We start from the raw sequence: 17,284 nt of genomic DNA, 5'->3' as shown, positions 1-17,284 counted from the left end.
CAAGGAGCAGGGAGCCTGATGCAGGACTCAAACCCAGGACCTTGGGATCATGACCTGAGCCGAAGGCAGATGCTTAACCATCTGAGTCACCCAGGTGCCCTAGACAGTGTCTTTAATCCTCATACCCAAACCTACAATGCAGGCAACCATATCTACATGTTACAAATATAGAGACTGATGTTTAGAGTATCGTATGGATAATAAATAACACTGACAGGATGCACATTCAGGCCTGCTTGACTCTAAAACCTTAGATGAGGGCCTTTGGGAAAGGGGTGATGGTGGGTTGGGTGGGCATAGAAGGGACAGCTAGAGTTTTGAGAATGGCCTAACTACCAAATACTAGAGAGACCAAACAAGAACATCAATAGCAAAATGGCCAGAGGCAGAATCAAATCAGATTACAGAGTAAAAGGCAAGGATTGGATGGTGCAAGAATGGATTGGAGACATATAAAGATGGGGTTTAGGAGTGACTGTTGGAAGCAGTGTCGGGCTCCAGTGGATACAGGCTGTTTGGGCGGGTTGGCTGTCTTTTGTTGAGAGGGGGGATGGAGCTAAAGCAATAATACATCTTCTAATATACAAAAAATACCTCTTACATCATTTAATTCATTAAACATATGTACTATCCATAAGGCCTATCACTCAAATCAAATTAAAATAGCAATTTTTATTGATCTTCCCCCTTAACAAGGTGTCAAATTGCTACACATTCTTCAAAGGCTCCTAGAAACATCTCATCTTTTACTGACAATATTAGGCAGAATGAATCCTCCTTCATCTGTGCTCCCCAGACTTTACATATGCCTATTTCTGTTATTTGCTTATGTGTTTGTTTCGCTTGTTAGAAGAGGAATGCACAAGAGTAGAGACCATGTCTTCTCGCATTTGTCCCCATAAAACAAATAAAATGGTAAGCAAAAATCCAAAAATATCAATAATTATATTAACTGTATGTGGTCTTGTCACCCAATTAAAAGCCGAGATTATCAAATGGATAGACAAAACCAAACCAAACTATATCTTTCTCCAGGAAACCCACTATAAATATAAACACAGGTAGGTTAAAAGAAAAAAATGGAAAAATAGATATCATGCAAACACTAGTCAAAAAATACCTAGAGTTTAAAAAGGTGAAAACTGAAATGACAAAAGTGGACAGTATGGTGAACCTGGCCAAAACCAGACTTCTGGAGGCCTAGATTTAAGAAGATATTGAAACATGATTGATTCACTCCCATCTTAGGACAGAACTCCCTGAATCTGCTCTGAATACTCCGTTCCTGTGTCTCCCACTTAACAGCTAAATCCTCGAGATGGTTGTTTAAATTCACTGTCTTTTTTTTCTTTTCTGGTCAACTCTCACTTACCTCTCCACCTCTTGCTGAAAGAGCCTTTGCTAAGGTCACCAAGGGCCTCCATGCATTAAATCCAAAGGCCATTTTCAATCCTCCTTTCGCTTGATCTTCAGCAGCATATGACACTATTGATACGCCACCCTTCTTAAAACACTCTATTTTCATGGCATCACACCTTTTTGGTTTTCCTTTGACCTCTTAGCCTGTTCCTTCACAGCCTCCTTTCCAACCTAATCTTCTTCTCAAGCATTATATGTTGGAGTTTTTCAAGCTTCCTTCCCAGGCCTTTTTCTCTTCTTACTCTATAAACTGTCCCTACATAGCCTCAGTCTTGTGAACAGCCTCAAGTCCTATCTATATGACAATGACCTAAAATGTATACCTCCAGGTTGGCATCTTGCTTAAATTCCCTATCAAGCAGCCTTTTTCCTATTTCCAGTTGGACGTCTCACAGGTACCTCAAACTCAACATACTCAAAGCTAAACTCACAATATTCCCTCCTATTCCATTGTTTCTCTCTCCAGTAAATGAGATCATTGGTTCCTTTCCAAAAGGAAAAAGTCCAGGAATTATACCCCTTTCTCTTGTTCTTCCCATCACATCACAATTGTTCCTGCACACTACAGCCAAAGTAATCTTTTTTAAAAACCAAATCTGAGCAAGTCATTCCTTCTTTAAAATTTTCCAGTGTCTTTTCCCCTGCTCTTAAAACAAGGACGACAAAGTCTGATTTCTGTTCTTGTCTCTAGACCATCCCTGTCTCACTCGGGTCACTCTTGCCTTTGCTCTCTTTATTCCAGCCACACTAGTATTTCTCAATTTCTTCTTTCCCTCACAGAGCCTTTGTAGATGTTCCCGTTTCCCTCCTCCTGACCTGGGACACTCCTCTCCTCCTGCATAATTCCTACCCAGTCTTCAGATACTAACTCAAGCATCACTGACCCTGAAAAGGCTTTGCTGATACCTTAGCCTAGGGTAAGCTCATTTGTTGAAAAAACTGTTACATGCTTCAGTTCTTTTCTTTCAGAGCACTTATCCTGGTTAGGAATTATACATTATTAGTGTGATTATATGAAAATAATTTCTTCCATTATTAGATTTTAAGTTCACAAGAGCAAGGATTGCCCATTTTGGTTCACACAATATCCCTCGGACCAGAATTGTGCCTGCTCTAGAGTAGATGCTGAATAAATATTGAACTAATGGATAAAGAAAAGAATTAAGAAGCAATAATACAAAGAAAGCAGAGTTCAAGTAAGTAGAGGCCAGAGAGCCAAAGAAGGAAAAGTCAATAATGAGTGAAACAAAGGAGGTGAGCGTTTAAAGAAGAAAGTAGTTAAAAACTTCATACGTTGTAGACAGATTAAAAGGCAAGAGAAGGAACTAATGGATGGGGAGCAAGCAGAAAATTATTTGTGACCTTTGAGAAAATAGTTTCAGGGGAGTGACAGACTCCGAAGCCAGATAGCAGCAAAGCTGAGGAATGAATGGGAGATGAGCAAGTAGACTACTTTTCAAGAATGTGTCAATGAAAGGAGGGGAAACAGGCTGCAAAAAGGGCAGAGAGCTCAGTCACTGGAATATACTGATGGTGATCACAAAGGACGAATTACAAGCTCGAGGCTACAGTAGGAGGCAGAACAAAATGACAGGGTTTGCAGCTGAAGATGGTAGGTTAGTAAATAATCTTTTCCTGTGGTGCAACCCAATTACTTTCTATCAGGATAATGGTGATAAAAATAATAGCTAACTTTTTTTTTTTTTTTTTGGACTGACTACTCACTAAGTGCAAAGCAAAGCCCAAAGTGCTTCAACTTCTCACTAGAGCTCCCAGCGTCTCTGTTAGGGAGAAGGATCACTACCCCATTTTACAGATGAAAACCCTACTTAGCCACACAATTAGCAATTGACAGAATTGAAATTAAAGCTGGATGTATTGAGTTCTATGGCACACACTATTGATTCCTAATTCCCTTGTCCCTTGACTCATTACATTATAGCTAAGAGGGGCCACATGACCCATTTTCAGCCAATGGGATTTAAGCAGAAATATGTTTGGAGATTCCTTGGAAGGCTTTTCCTTTTCTAAATACATAAATAAATATATTTCTATATACTTAATATCTATTATCTATTAAATTTATATTAAAATTTATAAATATTTAAATAAATCCATATAAAATATATTTAAATTGTTTTTAAAGGAAAAGCCTTCCAAGGTTTTATTATATACATAAAGCAGATATTGTTGGGCCATCCCATCCTTGTGACTTGAATGTGATTATAAATCCTAGAGCTGGCTGCTATCTTATGATAATGAGGGAGTAGCAGAGAAATCGCAGAGAAACTGAACCACCAATAGCCACAGGACAACAGCCGCCTACACCTAGACTTCTTGCTATAGGAGAGGGAAAAAAAAAAAAGCAAAAACACAGATACTGGATTTTCTGAAATCACGTTGATCAGGTTTTCTGTTATTTGCACTTGATTATATTCCTAATGGATATAATTCCAAAGCCTATGCTCCTATCTACCAAACTATATCACCTCTCATCTAGAAAATACAAAGACGGAGGCTCTTCTACCTCCCTCAGAGAGTTCTTAAGGAGGTCAAGTCTGAAAATGCATACACAAATGTCTTGAAAAATAAAATAACTATACCAGTTTATTACTGTTTCAAAAATAGTAATTCTCGGCTAAGGAAAGAGAACGGCGAGTAAACAGCCTACAGAGACACGGGATTGGGCCGTGTTCTCCTAGACGGACACATCATAACCTCCTGGGAGGTTTTCCACAGTACACACATCCCCTTTTGAAAATCACTGCCAGGGTGAACCACCTCTTACAAATAAGACGATGAACATACCCTTACAGATGTATTCAGGAGGGGAAAGACTGAGGAGTAGAGTTTTATGGTGACAGACAGTGAGGCACACTTTCATTAAGACATCAGTAGCACAATAACTGATAAAAAAAAATTTTGAACCCAAGGGGAAACAATCCCACCTGATCAAGTGTGGCCTTTCTTCAAATACAAGTAATTACTTTTATATGAATAACAGTAACAAACAATAAATAATAGTATGACCCAACAAAGCCGACACAACCTAAACTGTATAATGAAATACTAATCAATGGGACCAGAGAGTTCACAGGAAGAAATGTGAGTATGTTTCAGAGAAAGGCTAGAATAAATTTAAAATACTTGAATTTTTAAATAAGTTTCCTCTTCATTTTAATTTATCTTGGTGGAGATCAAATGTACTACTCTCTCATTAAGAAATTAACAAAGTCATTTTAAAAAAATTGAACTCAACATCTCAGGTCCCAAATAATTGGTTTGGTCATTTTTGGGATGAAATGCTAGTATTTTCACTCATGAAACATTAGTTAAGCACCTACTATGGGCAAGACTGTCCTTGCCTCTAGAGTACCTTCAGAGCAGAGAAGAAATATACCAAACTGCTTGTCTCTAGGGAACTTATATTCTATGAGGGTAGGGAGCAGACAATAAGCAAATAAATACAATGCAATTTATGTCAATCAAGAATAAGGCTATAGTGAAAGAAAGCAAGGAAGGTGTAAGGTAGATTGGCAATATGGGGTGAGAGTTAGAGAGTTTGGGGGTGGGGGATGGCTGGTAGATGCAATTTTAAACACTATGGTCATAAAGGTTTCATTGGGATGCAGACATTTGAGCTGAGATCTGATGGCGCTGAAGAACCAACCCCTAGCCATGCAGCTATTTGTTTTAATGCTAAGTCTTCTGTTGACTGTATCAGTGGGAAAGAGTTAATAGCCAAATGGCAAAAACATTAAAAAAAAAAAAAAAAAAAGACCTAGATTTCCAAAATGTGGAATTTGTTGATTAGGTTACTGGTGAGCTGGTATACTGAGTTTTTGTTTTTGTTTTTAAATAAAATGCTGCATATGGTCTAAGAAAAAAAAATGATACTGTTTTTCCTTACAAGTCACCCTGAGCCATTATAATCAAACCAAAAAAAGGAAAAAGGCATTCCAGTGATTGGTAACCTTCTGAATCTCACTGTTGATATATTTGCCTTTGGAGAAAAAAGTTTTCAATGTTTATTTTATTCCCTTATTTATTTTTTGATACTCCCCAAACACATATTTCAAATGGAGAAAATTTTGTTTAGTCTTAAATGAGCCCAAATTTCACCATGGGCTAAAATTTTAAGACATAAAATGACTGCTGAAACTGAATTTTAATCATATAGATGAATCACAACATGCATCTTTAGCTAGGCATGTATTATGGATAAGTCTAGTTTTCTACAGAGAATAATCACATGTTCTAATTACCATTTTGGTTATACGCATAATTAATAATATTCTGTCTTAATGGGACACACTGAATCTTCAGACAGTTGCAAGCTTTAACTATGCATACTGCCAAATCCAACTGTCAGCTGCACGGCCAAACACAAAGGAATCTTGATGTAGTGTTTTAGCATTGATAACAGTATGCATATCTTTATACATGATACAATGGAAAAATTAATTGCCTTTCTTTCTTCAAAATTTTCTCCACACTAACAATTTTACATTGCTTGATTGATCATTTACCCTAAATTATATATATTGGCGAGTGATCTTATGAGCAATAAAAACATGAATGTAAACGTGACCCCAGACACAAAGAAGAAAAACAGTGTTGCAGGACTTACTGATTGTAAACTTTCATTTTCACGTAAACAAGCCGTGTGAAGTTCTGATTTCAACGTTGCAATGTGACTTCGGTGAGATGTCATTTCCTTCTCTAATGTAGCAATTCTAGCGCTTGCAAGCTGGTAGACATCCATGAAACTTTTAATCATAGCCTTAAGAAATAAGTATAATGTCACATACAATTCAAATAAAGATGTCCCTAAAGAAGAATTTCCATAATTTGAAAGCAAAATCATTAAAATTTTAAAATAAACAACTTTTTCATCTTTCTTTAAAATAATAAAGCTAACCCTCACATTTTATATTGAGAACAGGGACTATTTTAAGAAAGTTTGGGAGAAAATAATTGAGACTTCTTTTCCAGAGTATATATTTAAATGAGATGTACTTTGATCTATTGTGTTTAAAATTTAGAATGCAATTTTTAAAAGATGGCACACTTATTTTCTTTGTGAAGTTAAATTCAAGTTGTAATTTGACCTAAATTTCAACCTTAAAACACACAATAGATGGACATATAAGCAAGATATTTCAAAATGAGCTGAGTTAGTAGAACTTCCAATCCACCTAAAAAAACACATGGCTTAAAATAAAAGGAGCTGAAATAATCCTGTAATTTGTTTAAGAGTAAATAATGTGACTCTTACATTGTACAAAAAAACATAATTGTGTTCATTCATATAACAGAGGAATGTTCTTATATTATACTATGTATAATAAAATACAAGTGTGTGTAAGTTTTTCTCCCCCCTAAATAAGTTATATTTGGGGGATTGTTAGACCTCTGTATTACATTTTAATCATATTTTATAGACTTTTTCTTCTAAAGCAACCAGTAGTGAATTTTAAGTCCAAGAACATTATCACATCTTTTTTAAAAAAGTCTTTCAAAATACTTCAAATATAGCAAAAACCAAATATTTCAAAGATATATTCAAATATAATGTTGGATTATTTGCAAGAAAAAAAATGTTCTAACCACAGCAACAAATGAGTAAAATGGTAGACAGTCTGAGAATTTCCAAATTCTATTCAATCTGAAGGGTCTGATTTAGAAAAGCTTTCAGAAACTAGACATTTGAGCAATTCTGAATGCACCTGAAGTAATGTGGTGAACAAAGAATAAGAAACAATGTACACAATGTCTGAGAAACAGAAGTAGGTTAACTATTTGTCTAAGAAAAAAAATGATACTGTTTTTCCTTACAAGTCACCCTGAGCCATTATAATCAATTCTGAATGCACATGGAAGTAATGTGGTGAACAAAGTAAGAAAATTCACACCATTTCGCCTAGTAAGTTTCCATTTGCCCTAAAATATCAAGTTCGGACACCATCTCTTTCAAGAGACCTCTTTTGAACCCAAAGGCCCTGTTAATGTTTACTCTAGCTCTCTGTGGGGGTGCCTCATGCTTGCTTCCGCTATAACGCTTATTGCTTTAGCAGAAAGGTACTGGTTTACATGTTTATCTTTACTAGACTGAGGAGCTCCTTAGGCCAGATACTATGCCTAATCATCTCTGTATCATCAGGGATGTTAGTGGCCCACAGTGAGCACTTGTTTGAATGAATGAATGAATGAATGAATGACTGGTGAATGACTGGAAAAGATTTTTAAAAACCCACAATTTGAAGCCATATGTTGGCATAAAATACCTTATAGGAAAGGATGAAGATATTTGGGGAAATATAATCTTAACACTCTAATGCATAAATTATTAACTATACTTTGTTCAAATCGAAAAAAGAAGTGCAAGCATAGCTGTAGGCACAGGACGACAGAATATACAAAAGAGAATTCTATTACCCAAACGCTGAACGGGCGTGGGACGACTTTATATCTGGGAACATCGCTACCCTACTTTGAGTCATTTCAAGGTGAGCTTATAGCTAATACCAACACAAAATATTTCCCCAGGTTTCAAAAGTATGTAAAGGTCAGAAACTATGAAGTCATATCTGCTTCTTCCTATGCCAAGTCTCTCTCCACTCTTACAGTTCATTCATCTTCACCAGGTGGTGGACCAGGAATCATTAAGTCCTATTTTGGTCCGGTCCCCACTCTGCCACTGACTTAGCTTTGGGCTCTTGGGTGATGCCACGTCATCTCTCTGAGCTTCCATTCTCTCCCTCCATGAAATGGGAAGAAGGGTCATTTTCTTGCCTGCTTCCAAAACTGTGATAAGGCTCAGGTAATTAAAAATCTAAGGCAAAGCCATTCTCTTCACCCTTCAACTACCATTGCAAGAAAGTTCTCCAAAAATGGTCAATTACTGAATTTCATGGTAGTATTACTTTAGTTCTACTTTTAAATTCTCCACTAAGATCTTAATGAGACAATCTGTGATAGGTGGTTTGTATACATATTGTCTCGTTGGATAAGGACCTAAAATGTATAAAAGGCACAAAAACATGTATCAGTGCTATTGAATTAAAAAAAAAAAAGAAGTACTCTTCTATCAGTCATAGACTCCTGAATTATGATTTCACTGTTAAGGCCCAATAGAATTGGCCTCTAATATTTAAAGATAAAAACCTCAACACTTCAAAAGTTATCCTCTTTCCTAAATTTAGAGAAACATATTTCATGAATTCTCATGGACGTGATACTCTTAAAGGAATAAATAATAAAAATGATATTCCTTCAAACCTCTTTTTAAAAAAATAAAATACTTTTTTGAGAAGTTACATCTAAATTTTTATAGGGTGGATGGAACAAAAGTCATAATTATTTTGGCTCCTTTCTGATCTACTTTTAATAACTAAATCCTAGGGGCACCTGGGTGGCTCAGTCATTGAGCGTCTGCTTCGGCTCAGGCCATGATCTCAGGGTCCTGGGATTGAGCCCCACATCGGGCTCCCTGCTCCATGGGAAGCCTGCTTCTCCCTCTCCCACTCCCCCTGCTTGTGTTCCCTCTCTCGCTGTCTCTCTCTGTCAAATAAATAAATAAAATCTTTAAAAAAAAACTAAATCCTAATATCCAGGGCAGTATCAAGAGAAACCACATATTACTTCTTTATAACACTTTTTTAAAAAGAATATAAAAATAATCTATTTTTTGCATAGGATTTAGAATGTTAAGCATTTAAAATCTTTTAAAGCATTATTTCATTTGGGAGATGAAAGCAGTTTTTTACAACACATATATATCTTTTCAGAGCAACAACGAGTAGTGATAAATAATAGCAGGTGTGTTTCATGGTATAAATACTACCCTATAGTATGGCAGGGGGTAGGAGTGTCAGTGAAATCACAGGTATTCAAAGAAGCACCAGACTTCTGAGGAATAAAGAATGTTAACTTCCAATATTAAAAAGTGATGCAAACTATGTAACAAAGGATTCCAGTGAAAAGCCCAACTCTTTAATATAAAAGAAAGGTGTCAAGTTGGCAGAAGTGGAAATAATAGTTTGAATCAACTGAGAGGGGGTGGAGGACAAAGGACTGAGCATCTAATGACTTCTGTATCAGTCTCCCAAAGTCTAACTCTTCACAACACACCTCTCTCCCATATGAAAACATCACATCTTTTTATATTAGCAAACAACGACAGAACAGCATGATACTGTGTTCAGCGGGCCCAGCACTGGAGAATTTATCCCGTGTCATCTCTGGCCGTAGGGATTTTGACGGTATCATGCTGTGAGAGATGTATCTCAGTGGGGCTTATCTAGTTACAGGAGAAACAGAACAAAAGACAGTTTCTGGACAAGAATAGTTTTTTGTTACAGAGATAATCTATAGTGCTTATCATCAACATAACAAGATGAGAGAATCCAAACAAAATTCCGCATCCTATATCCATTTTAAGGAAAAGTGTAAGTGTTTCAGAATTCACAAAATTCTGAGATACAAGTAGATGACTGTCACTTGAGCACTAGAATATTATTTATATAATTTGTTATGTACATATTATTAGGTAATTTAGGCTGACTTCAAAACTGGATTTTAGGAGAAATGGGATCCTTGGGAACTTGATGTCACAAGGGAAGATTAGTGGAAAATGTCGTGAGGCCTAGATGCCAAAAGAGTAAACCTTTTTTACTTATATTTTTGAGGAATTGGGAAGCAAAAACCTCAGATATTTCCCTTTAAATATCACTATAGATATACTTCATTTCTATCTACTGTATAAACATACCATGTAAAATGGATATACCAAATATGTGAAATATAATAAATCCCCATAAAATGGGGATGATAATTCCTACCTTATAAAGATTTTGTGAGGATTAAATGACTATTAAAACCTGAGAAGACCTTACCTATCTGAAACATAGTAAACCCTCAGGTAAATGTTGGCTGTAGTAATGATAATGCCATCAAATTAGGAAAATTATTATTTTAACTCATAAAACAAAGATTTAATATTTCTTTTTTTAGGATTTATTTATTTATTTTAGAGGGGGGAGGGACAGAGGGAGAGAGACAGAAGCAGACTCCCCACTGAGCACAGAGCCTGTGGGGCTCAATCCCACAACCCCAAGATCATGACCTGAGCCAAAACCAAGAGTCAGACACTTAACCTGCCGTGCCACCCAGACACCCCAAAGATTCAATATTTCCGAGGGGTATTATTAGACATAATGTAAACATTTTAAATATTAGATATTCTATACATATTGAAATAGTAAAGCCCTTTTGAACATAAAGAATTTTAGAGGCCAATGAATATTTACTTCCTAACAACAGAACTGCCCACTGATAATAAAACAGTTCCTATTTATCATGTCCTTTTTTTAAGTTTTTACTTAAATTCCAGTTAGTTAACATAGTGTTATATTAGTTTCAGGAGTACAGTATAGAGATTCAACCCTTCCATACATCACAAGCGCCCTCCTCAATCCTCGTCACGGATTTCGCCCGTTCCCCTCACCCAGCTCCCCTCTGGTAACCATCAGCTTGTTCTCTAGAGTTAAGAGTCTGTCTCTTGGTTTGCCTCCCTCTCTCTCTTTTTTGTTTCCTTTGCTCATTTGTCTTGTTTATGAAGTTCCACATCTGAGTGAAATAAGATGTCATTCTTAAGGAAGAAAATTTTACAGTGATAACATGCTCATAGTTTTTAGTATCAGCTTTTGTTCATGAGCACCTGGAATTAAAGGAAAATTATCTTCTTCATTATCAAGAAGTGACTCTGCTAAGGTTGCTCATTTGCTTTCCTTTCAATATTTTAGAAATGTAGGGGAAGGCAGAACACGAGAGCTGAAGGGCCTGTTGCTGGCAGTCTACAAATAGTAACTGTGTCCCGGGCAAGATCCAATCTAAGACCTGGATCAGGCCCTGTAGTTTGGATGTTTGGTTTCTGGCCCTGTCCACAGTTAACTGTTTCACCTTGACATTCCAGCAGAAAGTTGTGGAGGAAAGACTGTATCGAGATGGCAGACCGCCATCCACCTCCTTGCTTTACACGCTGAGTATGTGTGTGTGTGCGTGCACGTGTGTGTGCGTGTATAAAAGCTGCTAAGAATACCACCAGCCAACAAGAATTCTGAGCAATCAATAAGGAATAGAAAGTAGAAGGGACCAGAAACAAAATTTTGCAGAAATCCTATCCAAACCACAAGCAAGAGAACACTTCAACAAAGGAGGGACCAGGTCACAGGAGGGCTTGAAGCTAAGCATAATCAGCCATGAGAAGTGGGCTTATCCCTGAGACCTTTTATTCTCAGTAAGAAGCTATTATTATTTTCAGTGAAAGAAATATGCTTTATAATTTTAAAAAATCTTGTGGTATAGGGATGCCTGGGTGGCTCAATCGGTTAAGCATCTGCTTTCGGCTCAGATCCTGATTCCAGCGTCCTGGGATCGAGTTCCACATCAGGCTCCTTGCTCATTGGGGAGCCTGCTTCTTCCTCGCCTACCTCTCTCTCTGATGTGAAATAAATAAATAAAATCTTTAAAAAAATCTTGTTGTATAACTTCGTGATAATTGCAGTTTGGAAGTCTTATTCTGAGTCCCCATCTGCACCACTCCCACAAAACATGGTTAAAAGATGAGATGCACGGGGTGCCTGGGTGGCTCAGTCAGTTAAGCGTCTGCCTTTGGCTCAGGTCATGATCCCGGGGTCCTGGGATTGAGCCCCGAGTCGGGCTCCTTGCTCAGTGGGGAGCCTGTTTCTCCCTCTCCCTCTGCCCCTCCTCCTGCTTGTGCTCATTTTCTCTCTCTCTCTCTCAAATAAATAAATAAAATCTTAAAAAAAAAAAAGATGAGATGCAGAAGGGCATCATTGGCTATGTTGTGAATCATGACACTCATGTTTCAATCCCATCAATTAAACAAAAGTTTTAACTGGAATTTTGGGTAGAAAATGACAAACTTCCCTGAATTAATTGATTGCTCTTTAAATACACTGTGTTTTTATATTTTTACAAATACATTTTATATTAAACATATATTTCTAACAAAGGCTCAAAACACACACTTTGGTTAGGAAATTATGCTTCAGAACTTTTTATGTGTACCTATATGAATTTTTATAAATTTAGATCATTTTTAGAAAAAAAGTTGAGAATTCTAGAAATATTTTCATAATGCTTTCTCCATAAAACTCCTTGAATAAAGCAGTTAGTTTTGTTGTTGTTGTTTTTACATGTCACTTTACCTTGCTATAAAAGAATGTATTTTGTTTGGGGAGGGTTTTTAAAATAATTTTCTAAATAAAATGCTCTTGACAGCCACTTGCCATCAAAGAGAAGGTCTACCTACAGATTTGGAATCCTTCTTTTTTTGTTAAAGAAAATTACATAATTCATACTAAGTTCAAGAGTACTTTGAAGCATTTTGTCACAAGAAAACAACAACCTTATATAGAAGATTGTAAAGACTACTTTTTAACTCACTGTAAACTACTGTAAAGATTAAGCTATGTAAAATAATTTAATCCATAAATTCACTTAACCAGACAGGGCACATAACGGTTCATGTTGAAATGCACAAGAGGTAAATAAACAAGCAAGGATACCACTCTCAGCCCCTCTGCACTGTGAAATCCTTCCACCTTTCCTTCAACACACCTGGTAGGAACATCTATGTCTAAATAATGGACCAAGTGATATGCCAGTCCATACCAAAGAGATCTAGCACCGATTAGCGGGGTGCTCAGCTCGGGGCCTCAGTCGACTGAAATTAAGGGCCAAATGCAGCTGCAGGCTCATCTGAGATTCAAGGTCCTCTTCCAAGCTTATTCAAGCTGGTGGCAGAATTTATTTCCTGAAGGTTGGAGAATGGAGGTCTCTATTTTCTTGCTGGCTGTCAGCCAGAGTTACTCTTAGCTCCTAAAGACCTTTCTCATGTTGTTGCTGGATGGACCCCTCCTTTCTCAACATGGCTGTTTGCTTTCTTCCAGCCCAGCAACAGAGCATCTCCCTCACTTCACCTTCTTTTAAAAGGCTCATCTGATTAGGTCAGGCCCATTCAAGATGATCCCATATTTACTGGTCTTGCCCACCCTCAAAAGGAGGAGATTAATTATATGGTATGTGTACACCAGGGAGAAGGGTCTTATGGACCATCTTAGAATTCTGATGATCACAGCCCAACCACACACTTTATACAAATATTAACTCAAAATTGACCACAGACTTAAATGTAAAACATAAAACTGCAAAACTTCTAGGAAAAAAAATAGGAGAAAATCTTTGGCATCTTAGGACTTGAAGTAGTATCTTAGACATGATAATGAAAGCATAATCCATAAAAGAAAAAAAAAAATCAATAAACTGAACTTCACCAGAATTAAAAACGTTTGCTCTCAAAAGATCCTGTTTCTGAGCCAAGATGTCCATCGACAGATGAATGGATAAAGAAGAAGTGGTATATATACACAATGGAATATTATGCAGCCATAAAAAGGAATGAGATCTTGCCGTTTGCAACGACGTGGATGGAACTGGAGGGTGTTATGCTGAGTGAAATAAGTCAATCAGAGAAAGACATGTATCATATGACCTCGCTGATATGAGGAATTTTTAACCTCAGGAAACAAACTGAGGGTTGCTGGAGTGGTAGGGGGTGGGAGGGATGGGGTGGCTGGGTGACAGACATTGGGGAGGGTATGTGCTATGGTGAGTGCTGTGAATTGTGCAAGACTGTTGAATCATAGATATGTACTTCTGAAACAAATAATGCAATATATGTTAAGGAAAAAAAAAAAGAAGAAGAAGATAGCAGGAGGGGAAGAATGTAAGGGAGTAAGTTGGAGGGGGAGATGAACAATGAGAGACGATGGACTCTGAAAAACAAACTGAGGGTTCTAGAGGGGAGGGGGGTGGGGGATGGGTTAGCCTGGTGATGGGTATTAAAGAGGGCACGTTCTGCGTGGAGCACTGGGTGTTATGCACAATGAATCATGGAACACTACATCAAAAACTAATGATGTAATGTATGGTGATTAACATAACAATAAAAAATTTTTTTAAAAAGATCCTGTTTCTAATTTAAAAGAAGGCTACAATAGGGGAAAATATTTGCAAACCACGTATCTGATAAAGAACTAGTTCCTAAAATATATTTTTTAAAAACTCTCAAAACTCAATAGTAAAAAGATAATCCAATTAGAAAATGAGCAAGAGACACTAAGATACTTTTTACCAAAGAGAACATACAAATCTCAAATAAGCACATTAAAGATTTTCAAAATCACTAGCCATTAGAGAATGAAAAGAACCACAGTGAGATAGTACTCCACACCTATCAGAATGGCTAAAAGAAGAAACTGTGACATCCAAAATCTGGTGAAGAAGCAGAGAAATGATCTCTCGTACATTCTGGTAAGAATGAAAAATGGTACAGCCCCTCTAGATAACAGTTTGGCAATTTCTTTATTTTTTTAAGACCTATTTTATTTATTTATTTATTTATTTATTTATGAGAGGGAGTGTGAGGGACAGAGGGAGAAAAAGACTCCCAGCTGAGCAGGGAGCCCGATGTAGGACTCCATCCCAGGACGTGGGGATCATGACCCGAGCCGAAGGCAGACGCTTAACGACTGAGCCACCCAGGCGCCCCCAAGGCAACTTCTTTAAAAAGTAAGCATACATTTGGCCCAGAAATCACAGTCCTGGGCCTTTTTTTTAGAGAAATAAAAAATTTTGTTCATACAAGATCTGTACATGAATGTTCATAACAGCTTTATATGTAATAGCCCCAAACTGGAAACAACCAATGAATGAATAGCTAAACAAATTGTGGAACATCCATACAATGACTACTCGTATAACAATATAAAGGAACAAACTATTGATAATACACAACAACGTGGATGGATCTCAAGGGCATTACGCTGAGTGGGGGGAAAAAGTCAATCTCCAAAGATCACATTCTGTAGGATTTCATTTATTTATCATTGACAGAATTATAGAGACAGAAAGCATTTAATGTTTACCAGGGGTTAGGGATGATTTGGGGTTGGGGGGGTGAAATGTCTATAAAATGGTTAACTGATGGAGGTCTTTGTGGCAATGCCATAGTTCTGTATCTTGGGTGTGGTGGTGGCTACACAAACACACATATGTGATAAAATGTCATAGAACTATACACACACACACACACACTGCACCGATGTCCATTTTCTGGCTTTGATATTGTACTAAAGTTATGTAGGATGTAACATCAGGGGAAACTGGATGAAGGATACTATTTTTGCAACTTCTTGTGAATCTATAATTATTTGAAAATAAAAAGGTAAAAACAAAAAGCAAAGGAAAGCAAAGTCTGCTCATGTAGGGGTAGATACAAAATTTTAGAAACAAATGAGAGAAGAATAAAACTTCTTCCAAAAAGTTTAAATGATATCTGCTTATCCAGCAAAGGCCCAGACTAGATCTTCTTAGATCTTAACCCGTCTTCTGCCTGTACTTCCCAAAGACTCCTTTAGGCAGGCACATGAGCAAGACAACCTGAGAGGGGGGGCAGACATCTGTCTCCCTTGCTCATTGACTGTCACAGCAACACCAACCATTCTGGGGCCAGAGGACAGCTGTGGCCTCAAAGGAGTTGATGCAATCTGAGGGGCTTATGCACCCAGCTCTATTCCTCCACTCCAAGTCAACCCCACGTTTGCGCTAAAAGTTAGGCCAATGAGGGAGGTGAGCTCCCACCCTCTCTACCACCAGGAATCACCAAATGAGTTGGGATGGAGGACAGTCAATAAAGCCTAGGTTTGCTCAAATCTGTGCCCAAAAGTGTTCCTGCTTCCTTCGTAGTTCCCATAATGCAAGGCTTGCCCGGACCCCAGTCCTAAGCAACCGCAGTTACTATGTGCCAAACATCACAGCCTGAGCTCTGCATACTCTTCTGATTCTGGCAATGACTCCGTAAGACACATGTTATCTCTACAGATTAGGAAACCAAGGTTCAGTGATGCTAAGTACCCTATCCAAGGTCCCCTCGCTAATAAAGAGCAGCACTGGGATTCAAATTCATGTCTGTTCAGTTCCAAAGCCCATGCTCATTCCATGTGTTGCAAGTTTCTGGGGTTGCTTTATATTTGGGGTTTAGTGTTTTATGTGGTTTGTTTGGGGCTGTCTATCATACCAAGTTTCTCAGTAAGATCAGCAGAATTAATCTAGGCTTTCCAAGTTTCAAAAAATGCACAGCTAGTCTATCACAACATTCATTTAACTGTCAATTCAACCCATGCTCTCTCCTCTCCTGACGGAAAGGGTATAAAAGCAAAGTCCTTCTTGAATTTTGCTATGAAACCAGGATTCTTGAAGTTCTCAAACTCAATAATCATTACACCATGCTGACTCCGAACAACCAATTTTTCCTTATGCAATGGAAAGAAATCTTTATTTCAAGTAAAGGAACTTCAGATGGTATTTTCTTGAGCATTTCATTCCTTCTATAGAATGGGTTCAATAAACACTTGCAGCAAATTCATGAATCTCTCTTCTGTCCTAATATGTCACATAATTTCTACACTGCCCCTAAAAACCTCTTTGGTTGCTAGAAAAATGCAATTTGAAAGAAGGCCATGAGATTATTTTAATGAGAAAAAAATTAAATTAAGCTTACAAATTAAAGCAAATCTTCTATTATTCATACAGTAGGTTACTTTGGAAAATGACCAAATTTGGAAAAGCAACTTCTAGTGTGTTTAATTGACTCATACATGTAAAGTGGCAGTGTATTGTGCATTTCACACAGCTGCCTTAAGTGAGGATCTGATGCTACTAGTGAAAGACATTAGAAGCAAAATACCAAGACCCCAAAATGCCAATACCCCAAATC

General features: G+C 37.4%; 1 protein-coding gene across 8 annotated transcripts in view; it reads right to left on the bottom strand.

Moving 5' to 3' along the window:
- CCDC171 (coiled-coil domain containing 171) overlaps nt 1–17,284 on the bottom strand; it is a 316,432-nt gene that overhangs the window by 36,462 nt on the left and 262,686 nt on the right. For 7 of the 8 annotated variants that reach the window (XM_073880818.1, XM_025887898.2, XM_073880819.1 and 4 more), the window contains one exon: nt 6,050–6,202. The exons of the other annotated variant lie outside the window; for it this stretch is intronic. In XM_073880818.1, the coding sequence (XP_073736919.1) occupies nt 6,050–6,202 (153 nt within the window). The remainder of the gene's footprint in view (nt 1–6,049; nt 6,203–17,284) is intronic. 8 annotated transcript variants of the gene reach the window in all.

This window comes from Callorhinus ursinus, unplaced genomic scaffold (assembly GCF_003265705.2).
Source record: "Callorhinus ursinus isolate GAN/ISIS: 27379988/994484 unplaced genomic scaffold, GSC_fseal_2.0 scaffold39, whole genome shotgun sequence".
Classification (NCBI taxonomy): domain Eukaryota; kingdom Metazoa; phylum Chordata; class Mammalia; order Carnivora; family Otariidae; genus Callorhinus; species Callorhinus ursinus.
The sequence above is the reverse complement of the archived record's forward strand: the minus strand, read 5'-3'. Positions and strand labels throughout refer to the sequence as shown.